Source organism: Strix uralensis, chromosome 20 (genome assembly GCF_047716275.1).
Source record: "Strix uralensis isolate ZFMK-TIS-50842 chromosome 20, bStrUra1, whole genome shotgun sequence".
Classification (NCBI taxonomy): Eukaryota; Metazoa; Chordata; class Aves; order Strigiformes; family Strigidae; genus Strix; species Strix uralensis.
In genome coordinates, this window is record NC_133991.1 from 14123871 (window position 1) to 14136668 (window position 12798).

General features: G+C 48.2%; 1 protein-coding gene and 1 long non-coding RNA gene across 4 annotated transcripts; both read left to right on the top strand.

Moving 5' to 3' along the window:
* The first annotated feature begins 310 nt into the window (after positions 1-310).
* On the top strand, positions 311-7790 carry TEKT1 (tektin 1). Of its 2 annotated transcripts, none has more exons than XM_074890374.1 (8): positions 311-579; positions 3417-3662; positions 4048-4213; positions 4494-4622; positions 5052-5195; positions 6426-6648; positions 6930-7126; positions 7403-7790. In XM_074890374.1, exons 2-8 carry the CDS (start codon positions 3473-3475, stop codon positions 7560-7562), a joined length of 1209 nt encoding a protein of 402 aa, XP_074746475.1. In that variant the 5' UTR covers positions 311-579; positions 3417-3472; the 3' UTR covers positions 7563-7790. The 2 variants fall into 2 exon arrangements, with proteins under 2 accessions (XP_074746475.1, XP_074746476.1); XM_074890375.1 differs by lacking the exon at positions 311-579 and adding an exon at positions 2466-2611.
* Positions 7791-8843: 1053 nt separating this feature from the next.
* LOC141952642 (uncharacterized) lies at positions 8844-12493 on the top strand. 2 transcript variants are annotated; one of them, XR_012631673.1, is made up of 3 exons: positions 8844-9326; positions 10022-11228; positions 11381-12493. It is a non-coding gene; the product is annotated as an uncharacterized LOC141952642 (long non-coding RNA). The 2 variants fall into 2 exon arrangements; XR_012631672.1 differs by lacking the exon at positions 8844-9326 and adding an exon at positions 9682-9853.
* Positions 12494-12798: the final 305 nt, after the last annotated feature.

The window sequence follows — 12798 nt, forward strand, 5'->3', positions numbered from 1 at the left end:
CGCACACAAGCTGGCATTTGCTTACCCATGCCTCCACACCGAGGAAGATTTGCTTTTTCGCCCCGCTGTGTCAGCTCTCGCATCCTGCGCGGGAAGGGCGGTGCAGGCCGCCGCAGGCCCCGCGCTGCCGCCCGCGCCAGGATGACGCCGCCCTGCGCTCCTTCGCGCGCCCGCGGGGCGGCGCTGCCCGCGCAGGCCTGTAACCTCGCGAGAGGCGACGGGAGGAAGATATTGGGGGTGGGTGGGGGGGTGTGTATATATGGGGGAGGGATATATGGGGGAGATATGTGGGGGGGAGGGGGGTGCGGGGGGCTGAGGCAGGCGTGGTGCTGTTGGCGGGAGGTGGCCGGGGCGTGCGCGGCAGGGCCTTCACTGACGGTGGCGGCCCCGGTCTGCCTCGGGGTCATTTTCTCCCCTTCTAAATTGCTCGAGGTTTTCAGGAATTAAGACTTTTCACTTTCATTTCTTTCTAACTTGTCCTGATTGCCGAGCTGATTCCACCTGTGTTATTTGACTAACGGCGCATGGTTGTCAGCCTCAGGAAGTCTACAATGATTTAACCCCTGAAAACCATCTGAGGTAAAAAGAAAACTTTTCTATATTGTATAATTCCTGTTGAAGGATCAATTGTAAATTTCGTATTACAGTTTAAAAGGAAATAATCTTTTATGGAAAGCTAACAAGAACAGATTTAGAGTTGGTAGCTACAAATGAATTACTTTGTGATGGTGTCGCTCACAAGTTGGGTCAGGAGAGCATCAGATACTGGGTTTTCAGAACAAAACTGCTTGAAGTGCCACGGGTCTCATAATAATGTCTTGGAGAGCCATCACTCAGGGATTCCTCAGCTTTCAAAGTGACTGAGCGTGTTTTCAGAAACATAAGACGTTAATTGTTCTCAACCGCCATTCAGCTATCTCAGCATTTTAGTTTATTTTGACTCATTTTGTTATCCCTCTTTACTTTGCTCATATTTCTAAAAGCCTTGGAATGTTACTAAGAGTACAGATAATAAACTTTTGTGGAAGATGACTAATATGTAGCCTGATGCATATTCTGTGACTCACGCTGGCCAAAGTAGACCTCTGTTGACACTAGCTTTGAGTTCAGATCTACTTAGGTCATTGGAAATCTTTCAGTTACTATGGAAATGGCTCCAGTTGTTGCTCCAGATGTTCATGTGACAAAATTTACTGCTTTCAGCTAACTCATTTTAGCATGTTATGTTAAGAATCTGTTAAAAAAATATTCATTAGGGGAAAAAAAAAGGTATATCTAGACCAAGAGGCACCAGAATGTACAAATCAAGGGACAGCCCACAGAAGCACTGCTCTATGTGCAAATAGTTGCAGACTTCATGTGTACAGTTACAGGTCTGCCTCAGTAGTGGTCTGTGTAATTGATTCTGGTCAGTGTTCAGCCTAGTCATAGTTTTGCTTTGCCTCATGTATCAAGAGCATGCTGAGTGTCTGTGTCCACAGCTTTCCACCCTCCTGCATCAGTTAACATATATTGTTCATTTTCCTTGCTTGCCTTGCAACCCGTTCTCTGCTGCTTCTTGAATCTCTAGCTCCTTCTCCTCTTAGGCTGATGGCCTCAGTTCTAATGTCAGCCCTTTCTTCTGAAGCCTGTATTTTTCTTTGGCTAACTGTGAAATACCTGTATTTTTCTGTAAGACAGTTTCCTTAGCAGAAACTCCTCTGGAGTATGCACAGATTTCTGTTTACATGGCAACTGGCATGAGAGGCACTGTATTTACCAGTTTTAATGATCGTTCATGAATTTAGCTACTGTTTGAAATTAAAGATCCTTAAGCAGCTTTCTAGCTGTCACTGCACTGTATTTGCAGCCAACAATTGCAGTTGCTTCCCACTTTTCTGTCTTGGACCAGCTCAGTTTCTTTTGACCAGTGCTACTTGCTTCCTTATCACTTTGTAATCCCCTTGAACCTTGTTGGGAACTCTGAGAAACCCTGCTCTGATCTAGACTACGTCAGGGCTGTACGGAGGGGACATAACTACCATCTGAGGTAATGCTCTTTTGTCACTTTAATTTCTTCTGTCTGGCTCACAATCTCTTTTATCCCGGGGAAGAATATAGTTGCCGCTGAGATGGAGCATACTGCTAAGGATATTTTATGAGTGACATTTTAGATAGCTAGGTACTTAACATGCCTTTCATTTGCTTTCACAATCTTTATGCATTTCTGCAATAAATCGATCAAAAATTACTATCCAAAGCTGTGGGAACTATCTCAAGTAATGTACAAAGAATACGTTTCTATTTCCAGCCAGATCTTAACTGGGAATGGGTGAAAGGAAGCGCCACTGGCTTGTGTGTGCTGTGCGTCTTCCACCTGGTGCAATAGCAGAAGGTTGCTAGAGGCAGTGTTGCTGTTCCCTTAGCAACTGCTTTGTTTACATTCCATGCTGTTCGGAGCCACCTCCTGGAATATTTAGTCGAACATTCTTAAAAAGAAACTATGTGCTGCTGCTGCTGCTGTGGAGATTGAGGCTGGAAGACAGTTGGGAGCAAACCCCTCTCAGTGAAGGGGAACTGAGGACGTGGCACTTAGCCAGAGTTTGACCTTAGGAGCGGTATCAGCCAAGAGGTGTGTGAGGGAGAAGGGGGATTACTTTAAGGGTACCTGTGCTGGAGTGTGAGCAAAGCTGTGTGTTGCTGAGGAGCAGCTGTGTGCATTTGTGGTGAGGAGTTGTCTCAGGAATACTGGATGGGCATAGTGCAAGAAAGGAAAACTGATAATCAAACTGCTGCAACTTTGCATGTATTTTGGTCACTGGTTTCACTCTACGTTAAACCAGTGTCCCCAGTATGCTTTGTTCTTTGTTCTGCTTTAGCCCTTCCTAGGCTTTTCCATTTCCTCATATACCTGCTATATTTCCTCCTTCAGCTTTTCAGGTCGTGGGTTTTTTTTAAGTAATGACCACTGCATTTCTTTTTTACAACCTAGGGTTCATCTGCCTCTCCAGCTGTATTCTTAAAAGGTGTTTACTTCTCTAACCTGTGGGAGACTATTTATCTTTTATATTTGCTCACTTTTTCTCAGTTTTCTGTGATTGTCCATTTAGTAATTCTGTCCTTCCTCACAGGTCTCCTTTTCTTTCTCTTCTTCCTCCTTTTGCAGACAGCCCATCTTTTCCTCTCAGTTCCACTTTCAAGCCTCTTACTCTCTCTTGGCTTCCATTCCCAAATTATTCTGTTTATTCATTCTCCCACTCCAAACTGTCTCCCCCACACCTTAGCAAAGTCTTGGGGAGTCTTGAGCAAGAATTCTTTCCTTTTCATACCTGTGTCATTTTGCAGGTGAAAGAGGCAAGAATTTTTCTCACCCTCATGGAACTGCCTTCTCCCTTTCTTGCTTTTGCAGCCAAATATAATGTTATTCCTGTTCTCAGGTTCCACATTTCAAGAACCTGACCTGCGTTACATCCAGAAACTTTCCAAAAAAACAATGGCCAGACTGTTGCAAGCTCCACCCAAGTTTCATCCCTCAGAATGGGACATTGCGAACAAGATGCAGTGTGCCAGTACAGAGTCCCAGAAATCCAGGTCAGAGCACATGATGGCTGAGAGTCGGAGGCTGCTGGATGAAACAGAAAAGACAACTCAGAAAACCCAAAGTGATGTCAACAAGAAAATAGGTAATCCCATGTGTTCTGCAAGTGTCAAGATGAGTTATTGAGCTATGTGTTTAAAACGGACTTAAAAAATTAGTTGGTAGTGAATAGGACTCAATGTCATGCTCACTGATCTCATGGGAAAATTCAAAATATTTTAAAAAATATTTTGAGGTAGATTCTTTATTTTATAACGAACAAATGACTTCTCCAAAACACACAGAAAGCTATTCCAGCCAAACCTCCCGACACAGGGTTGCAAAACTGTCTCCACACATCATCTTACAGCACTACATGTGCTCCATTATGGAAGAAGTCTATTTTTAGCCATATCTGAGATCTGACCTGCAATGCTCTGGCATATAAAATGGGCTTGTATTAATACCTGTTTGCAATTTTCGTTCTGCAGAACAGAGGCGGGAAGAAATAAAATTCTGGAAGCGAGAATTAGATAACAAACTTGAACAAATTGTTCATGAGACAGAGGTACTGTTGACTTTCAAGACTAGGCTGGAGAAATCATTGGAGAGCTGCAAAGAACCACTGCTCATTGCCCAAAAGTGTCTCCTGAACAGGTGAGATGATTAAGAAGAAAAGCATTCCGAGACAGAAGAAAAATCTAGGTAACGAACCGTTAACAAGTAATAAAAAAGGCTGCAAACTAAGGGTCTGCCTCTTTGCAGTGGAGTCACAGTCTGATTTAGGTGTTATAACACTGGGGAGCCAAGGCCATAAAGGAAAAACTTCCCATGTGGCAAGGAAAAGCCTTCAGTTTGTAAAGCTGGGCTTCATCATCCTTTGTTAGGTGCTTACATTTGAACAGTGTGTCTGATGGCTTTTCCTCTTTTTGTTTAGGCAGAGGCGAGCTGGGATTGACTTGGTGCATGATAAAGTGGAAGAGGAACTGCTGAAGGAAGCTGAAGTCCTCCAGGGGGTTATTGCTTTGCTTGGGCGTACATTGGAACAAACCAATGAGCAAATCAGGTGCAGAGGCAAAGAGCACAACTGAACACTGATAAGCTGAGAAGTAGGACAGCCACCATCCTGAGAAGTTGTAGAGCCAGGCTGAGCACAGGTCCAAAGTTACCTTCAGTGCTAAACAGTTACAGGAAAGCAGTCCTAGTTCATACCATGCGATCAGTAATGGTGAGAAGTCCTGTTTATTAGAACTCATAGTAGTTACACATGATCTCTGGTCTTCTCATGATCCATTCCTGTGCCTTTAATTCCAGTGGAAACTGTACCATCAATTTGTATGGAGGTGGCTTCATGCTCTAGATTTTGGGACTTTGCAGCTAACAGTTCATACATGAAGAATTCCATAACATCATTTGTATTACCTAATGCATGCATGTTAGGGACACCTGTGAGTGCCTACACTTTGGCTTAGAGTTTGGTTGTTTCTCCTCTTAGACTAAACCGTTCAGCAAAATACAACCTGGAAATGGATCTGAAGGACAAGTTCACAGCTTTGATGATCAATGATTACTGTGCTAGCCTCACAAACAACACTCCTGATATCAGATGTGCTGATAATGCAGTGAAAATAGAAGGAAAGTAAGTGGTTATTTAGTTCAATGAACGTATGATAATTATACAGCTAGTATAAGCTGTTCCAGTAATAGCAAGAATAACGTAATTTTGTGTAAAATGGACTATATCTGTCCATCATCTGTCTGTTGGTAGATTGTTTTTTATACTTCTGTGTATCACTTTAATATCTGTGTAATATGTCTGTGAAATAAGCCACAATAATCATGTTCCCAATGAACAGCAGTTTACTAAAAGTTTTTGAGGCTCACAGTTAGCTAAGGGAAAAATATCACACATTGCTTAAACCCAGAATAGATTTACTAATCTAACTTCCTCTCCTCTCCCAGAGTGTCCTAGTGTGAAGAACACTGGTCTGGGACACATGAGGTGTGGAGTCAGTTTCTGACTCAGTCATTAACATCTCAAATGTGCCCCTCCTGTGTGGATTAGTTAGTGTGAATGGTTTAGATGGAGAAATAGCTACCACAGAAAAACAGGTTGAGAACAGGACACATACTGAGAAAGCAACGTGACAAACTTGGAACATCAAGAGACTGACAGTTTTTGCTTCTAGCATGTTAGCATGCATCAGCAACAGGTTGCATGACTCAGACCACACCCAGAATGGTGTTGGCTGATATATGCAAATGACAATTACAGCTTTATATATCCGTGCAATGAAACAAGGAACCCTCTGAGGATCTTTACAGACACGTGCCTGCAAGCCACTGGTGTTGAAGTATGACCCTCTAATTCTGGGGATGTAGTTGGGGTTGTCTTCTCAACTGTTGCTCCAGCCAGGTACTATAAGTGCCTGTCTTGTAGGTGGTGAACTGTGTGAGAGAATAAATGAATGTTTTATGTTAATAGTTATCTACTATTAGTAGTAACAGCTGAATTGTATTAGTAATAACAGCTTGCTTAATAAAAGGTGTTCCAAGAAATATTGGTTATTATCCGTGTTTCTCCCACAACAACTTAATCCTTTGTCAGGGAAAGAAAAGTTATAACAAAGTTGCTCTGTGACATTAGCAAATTCATTTCCATCCTACCCTTGCCTACTTTGTTCTGAAATGTTTGCGACAGAGAGGGTCTTTATTTTGTATCTGTATGATTTCCAGCACAACTGGCACTCACTGGCGTGGGCAGTTAATAATACTGCTTCGTTCTCAGTTTTGTGGAATCATAGATTTATGAAGTCACAGAGGGTCTGATGCTGTCAGTTGATGACCTTTTATTTTGAATCTCTTTCAGTTTTGTTAGCCCTGAAGACTGGATAAATTTCTCAAACATAAATGTTGAAAAGGCTGACAAGCAGAGAAACAATTCTTTGGCACTAAGGGTGCTGATTGATGGCATCCTCTCACAGACAGCGAATGACATGCACAAGCAATGTGAGATGGTGAATGTCGCTTTTAGAAAAAGGGTGAAGGAAGTCAAGGATGCCAAGCACAAGCTAGAGACACTCCTTGCAGTGGTAAGTGGTAGGGGACAGTCAGCCAAAATGTGGAAACAATGGGCTTGGGTTATCTACCAGTTTTTTCAATCCAATGGCTTGAGCTACTTCGCTTTAAGAATTTTACCTTTACAATATTGGCAACCTTTGCCGCATTTTGCCTCCCCACCGCCATCCTTTGATGAAATAACAACATAATGACTGTCGCTGTGATTGTTTTACTGTAACTATTAAAGAGATGTTGATGATTTCACCCATTGTAAGAGACAGTGTGCAGCACTTCATTCTGTGGCTTTGTTAAGGTGCTGGATGAGACTGCCTCACAGGAGGTGAACATTGCAGCCTTAAAGAAAGCAATTGCTGATAAAGAAGGACCTGTTAAAGTGGCTCAAACCCGCTTGCAAGCAAGAAACCATCGCCCCAATGTGGAATTGTGTTATGACACGGTGCAAGACAGGCTGATTAATGAAGTTCAAGAGATTACAAAAAATATTCAAAGGTAAGTGGAAATAATGAAAGAGGGGAAAATCTGTGGTATAGGTTACTGAGTTAATTTAATGAGTCAGAGTGACATGGGTCCCAGTTATTCTCCCTAAAAGGTTGGGAATTGCTTTTGCCTTAAGGGCAGGACACTTTAAGGGAAGCTGCATGGATATTGTCTCTGTAAATCCCCTCTCATCTTTTTTTTTTTTTTTCCCCCTCAATTCTTATCCTGTATGAAAAAAAAGCTATCCAGGTGTTTTGAACTAATGTCTCTCTGTATTTTCCTTGTTAGATTAAAGGACACACTGGCACAGGCTGAGGCAGAGTTGAAAGGTCTGAGCCGCCGACAGCTTTCCTTGGAGGAGGAGATCCAGATTAAGGAGAATACATTGTATATTGATGAAGTGCTCTGCCTACAAATGAGAGAGTCTGTTTACATTAACAACTTCTGAAGCCATCATATTGGGAGACTGTGTGTGCTCCAAAGAGGCAGCTCCTGCTGAAATTTGATTGACAAACCTCCAGATTTATTGGTTGGGCTCAATGCTGTCCTGGTTCTAGTTGTGCAGGGTAACTAATACAGACCTAGTACTTCCAGCTATCTGTTTCATATCTATCTATGCTCAAGAACACTTGATGCAGTCTCCCACTTGGCAATAAAATTCCGGAATAAGAAGAAATGTCCCTCTTCCATGTTATTTATCTTGTGTGCAACAAATTATATCTCTTGCCAATGGAAGGTCTAGAAGCTGTGGAAGCTAGAGCAGGAGTCTCCTTATAAGTCACTTGTTGGAAAGCTGGGCAAGTGGGAGGGGCTGACTCTCAGGACTAGGTATGGTATGTTTTAAGGAGGTGGATTAGGCAGACGAAGGCACTGAGCTGCTCGCCTGACCCAGTGGCAGAACAGCCCCTCCAGCCCACCAAGTGTTGCGTGTTGCAGGCAGCATAGTGCTCGCTGGTGGGAGCGGCAAGGAGCGCAGGGCTCCGCGGCTGCCCGGAGCAAAGACGGACCCTCCCGGGCTCTGCGGTCCCCTGCTGAGGACATCTCCCAGCCCAACGGGCCTCTCTGCTTTCCCTGCCGCACGGCTCGCCGCGCGCTGGAGGGCAGGCTGGGGAGGAACTTTGTGCAGCGTCTCTTCTCGAAGGGACAGGCCCTGCCCAGGGAGCCTCGTGTGGATGCCGGGGGAAGAGAGCAGAGCACCGGTAGCCCAGAGGTGAGGAAAGGTGCAAACAGCCCCGCAGAGCCCGCGGGTCCCCAGCACCACCAGATACTCTAAATAAAATATAACAATCAGAAATGCCCCAATCTAGAAAAACAATTACAATAGCTAATGGGTACTTTAGGATATTGGAGAAAACATGTACCTGGATTCTCCATTGCCTGTCCACTGTATTTGCTTTTACAAAAAGGAAAACCGTAGAGTTGGGATTCAGAACATGAAGAAGCGATTAAAACTCTGATACTAGAATTAAAAACATATCTAAATTACAAATGCCTATTAATACTGACCCACTAGCATTACAGCAACCATTTAAACCTTCACCAATTTTAGATGCACCCCCCCTACCTCTAGCATGGGATGCTATTGACAATAATGGAGTAAACCAAAATCAGTACGAGATGGATTTATCCTGCATCCTAAGGGGTAACCTGTTCAGCCTCCCCCCCCTCCACCCCGAGACAGTTCTCTTTTCTTTCCTTGAAGAACATCGACAACATCGACAGTGGGAAAGCTTATTTGGATGGTCACCACCACCAACAGGACTGTTTAATTCCATGTTTCACTCGGTCTGATTTTCCTAATTCTAACTTTAATATGTTTACTACTTCTAATAGTATTGTATATTAAGGTTTGGAGGATGGTTAAACAGATCACTCAGTTACAAAAGTATCCCTGTGTGTATACTTCCCTAAAATAATTTTTTTTTTTTAATAGAAGCTAATCAAACACAAAATTCCCTTCAGTTATAATTGGATTACGGCATCCTCCGCTTATAGGCAGAGAGGCCAGACGCAACCACACTGCCACTCTCTGGACAAGATCAAGTACTGTAGCCCAGGTAATAGACTGTGAGGGCGGGAAAGTCGCTGTGGGGGCGGAGCGGCCGCCTGAGGGGAAGGGGGCGGGTCCAGCCCCGCCAGACGCGGCCAGGAGCTCGGAGCAGACGGAGTACGTCGCAGTCGTCCCTGCGGGAAGCACTGGAGCACCAACTGGGTGAGAAAAGGCGATCTGTGAGGTTTTTTCGGGACAGGGGTGGGGAGGGTGGCCGGGATTCGGGTGGTGCTGTGGCGAGCTGTGTCTGGGGGCCGGCGTCCCTCTCAGACCCGATGGCGTCCTCCTGCCGTTGCAGCAACTGGTGGTGGAGAAAGAAGAGACAAACATCGCGTGCGGAAGGACCCGCAAGGCAAGAGAGAGTGGCAGGAGGAGCGGAGGAAGTCTGGGCAAAAAGTGGGAGAAGGGCGCTCTGGGCAAAGCGCCACTGTGAGGGGCGGAGCGGCCACCTGAGGGGAAGGGGACTGGAACCCGCCTGGGGGCGGGGGGGAGCGCCGTCGCCGCCTGCGGGGGGGGAGCGCCGTTGCCGCGGGGCAGGCGGTGGGTGGACTGGAGCCGCCTGGGGGGGGGAGTGCTGTCGCCTCAGGGGCTGAGGAGGGTCTAAGGCCCCGCTGGACGCAGCCGGGAGCCTGGAGCAGACGAGTCCCCGTTGCAGTCGTCCCTGCAGGAAGCACTGAAGCACCAACTGGGTGAGAAAAGCCGGTCTGTGAGGTTTTTTCGTGGGGGAGGGAGGAGGGGGGGGTGTTGAGGTATGGGGGGTGGGCCGGCGCACTGTGGGGACCTCCCTCCGTGGGCCGGCTTCCCTCTGTGCTCCGGGTGGGGGAGCTGGCACCTGACTGTACTCTCCTTCCAAGCAGCAGCTCCTGGAGAAGAAAGACGAGGCATCATGAGGAGCGGCGGGCTGAAGAGAGGAGCGGGGCGAGAGAAGGGAGCTCTGGGCAAAGGGGCCTCCATGTTACCGGGGCTGCGGTCACACAAGACCGTTGCCGGCACCTGTGGTGTCCTGGCCAGCACTGTGCTGGGTGACCTCCCTGTAAGCAGGGCTCAGGTCTCTGGCCTTTTGCCACCTTGCCCCACGGTTTGGCTGCCCGGAGAGAAGGGTGGCCCTGTAAGGAGAACGAGCAGCGCTGTCTCTGCGCCGAGGGGGAAATGGGGCTCTCCGGACCCCACGCCCGCCCTGTAAGCAGGGGAGGGCTGTTTCCCCGGCCCTGGTGGCTTTCTGGCTGCTGGCGGCCTGGCCGGCATGACCCCCTGGAGTCGGGGCGTGTCACGGCATTTGTCCCTTGGCCACCTGTGAAGCCCCATGGCATGTTGAGTCCCTGTGGGCTCCGTGTGTCCTGGGAGGCAGGTCTGGGGCTCTGCTCTCCTGCTCGTGGGAAGGGGTGGCTCCCCAGACACTGGCTGCACAGAGCTCGCTCTCTCTTCCGGTAAGTTTTGTTTGTCCCTGTCTGTGTCTGTGTGCCTGCCTGCGTCTGCGCGAGTGAGTGAGCGAGCGAATGAGCTGCTCGTTTAGGCCCCTGTTGAAATCGCTGCAGTGTACTTAGCTTAAACTTCCCAGGAGGGAAAGAAGGGCTCTGTGCAGCAACAGGGGGTCGGTCCCCTCTGAGCCCGCGAGCGGAGGGCGAGTCCCGGCTTGCCCCTCCTTTCCAAGGACAGAGCGAAGCCGCGTGGCCGTAGCGCGGCCAACGTGCGACCCGCCTGTAGTCAGGGCCCGGGTCTCTGCCTGGGTGGCTGCCTGTCCTGCTGGCGACCTGCCAGTGTGCCCGCTCTGTACTCGGGGCGAGTGCCATGAGCCGTGGAGCCCTCTGTCCCCAGGAGCCGCTCAGCCGCCCTGTAAGCAGGGCTGGGCAGGCTGCTTTAGTAAGTCTGGGGCTGGCCAGTGACCTGCAGCCCCAGGCACTCTGCAGTCCCGACAGCGGCTCGAGCCCCCTGTAAGCAGGGGCGCAGCTTCTTTGGCCACTGCTTTGCGTGCCCAGCTTCCATTTGCCCAGAGTGCCCGACTCCAAGCCCAGCTCCAAGTGCCGGCTGGGACTCCACATGTGGCAGCCCCGGAGCGCCGATTGGGTGAGAAAAGCTGATCTTTGAGGTTTTTTGGGGGGAGGGGGGGTGGGGGGTGTTAGGGTATAGGGGGTTGTGGGTGGGAGGGCAGACGGGATTCGGGTGATGCTGTGGTGAGCGTCCCTCTCAGACCCGACGGCGTCCTTCTGCCATTGCAGCAGCTGGTGGCGGAGCAGAATGAAGAGACGACCATCGCGTGTGGAAGGACCTGCAAAGGCAAGAGCGAGCCGGGGGAGGAGTGGCAGCGGGCTGCCGAAGAAGCAAGAGAAAGCACTCCTCAAGCATCCCTGCCCCTTTGGGGATGTTTTCTGTGCCTCTTGAGCAGGTACTTGGCTCCTGGCAGTTCTCCAGAGTTTTAGAAACTGCTCCAATTCCACCTGAAGATGACTCGACTTCCTGAAGTTGTCTGAAAACTCCTTTTTGTACTTTGACGTGGCCGCACCAGCTGTGGGGAGTGGGAGGGCTCTGCAGCCACCCGAAGTGTCCTTTGAGGCTGTGTGGCATGCCAGGGGAAGAGCAGTCGGGAGCAGGGATTTGGAGGTGATTTTCCCTGTTCTGAATGCTTCTCTTTCAGCACCTGCACGGTTCTGATGTAAAAAGTGGAAGTGTTGAAGCCTGAGCAACAGGCCCCGAGCTTATGCTGCTAACTCAGTATGTAATCATTAGTGAGATACGTATGGAAGACGTAGCTGTCTTGAATGTATATTTATCTTTTTTTGTGTGTGGATAAAATAACAGGGTCATGGAGACCGTTGTCTGTCGCTGTGGCCTGATGCGAGACCTTGCGCCTAATCCAGTTAGATAAGCAGAGGAACTCCCTTAGCTTCTCCCCTGAGCCCTGGCCAGGCTCTGGAGGAATCTAATGTGAGATTGAAACCAGATATTTCCGCTCAACTCAAAGGTGCCAGCTATTCTGGCTTGCTGATTTTTGGGTATATAAGGCTGGACCCGCTCACAGCAACTTTGGAAGCCTCACCTACGGGTGAACGCACCGTGTAGGACTTCCCACTTGCCGGGAAAGGCTCTCCAAATCCTCGCTGTAACCGGGGCTGCCCAGCGCCTGCAGGTCTGGATGATGGGAACGGGTGCAAGTGGTGATGGGTCTTTCTTAATCGCTATTCCCTCTCTCTCAGGTAGTAATGATTTGATGCATTACCCTGTATTTTCCTGTTTGTTTGAGTGCACTATTCTGTGTTTTCTTACTGTATGTTTTCTGTATTATCCTGTTATATTATTTAGTTATTTCTAGTAAAAGACGCCTGCGCTTTTCACTCTGGTGTCCGAGTTTAATTGATACCCTAATCAGCAAAACACGGGGAGATCAGGTGGTGGTTTCCAGAGACGAGGTTGGTGGTGGGGCGGTGTCGCCGTAGGAGCAATTTTATGTTGGTTTGGCTTTGGGCTGAGCTGTAGCCGGTGGTGCGCTAGTTCCTGGCAAGGGGATAGAAGGGTGAGCTGTCAGGGCCAGCCAGAGCCGCGGCTGCGCGTGTTCTGCATGGGACTGGTGTGCAGAGCAAACTGGGGAGGGTTTCTGAGAACGGACAAGGCCCCGGCCCCCCCGACCGTCTCGGCCTCC

Coding starts and splice junctions, on each gene's coding strand:
- TEKT1 (XM_074890374.1), top strand. CDS start 3,473: ATGGCCAGACTGTTGCAAGCTCCACCCAAGTTTCATCCCTCAGAATGG. Junction 3,663..4,047: donor TGATGTCAACAAGAAAATAG/GTAATCCCATGT, acceptor TTCGTTCTGCAG/AACAGAGGCGGGAAGAAATA. Junction 6,649..6,929: donor TAGAGACACTCCTTGCAGTG/GTAAGTGGTAGG, acceptor GGCTTTGTTAAG/GTGCTGGATGAGACTGCCTC.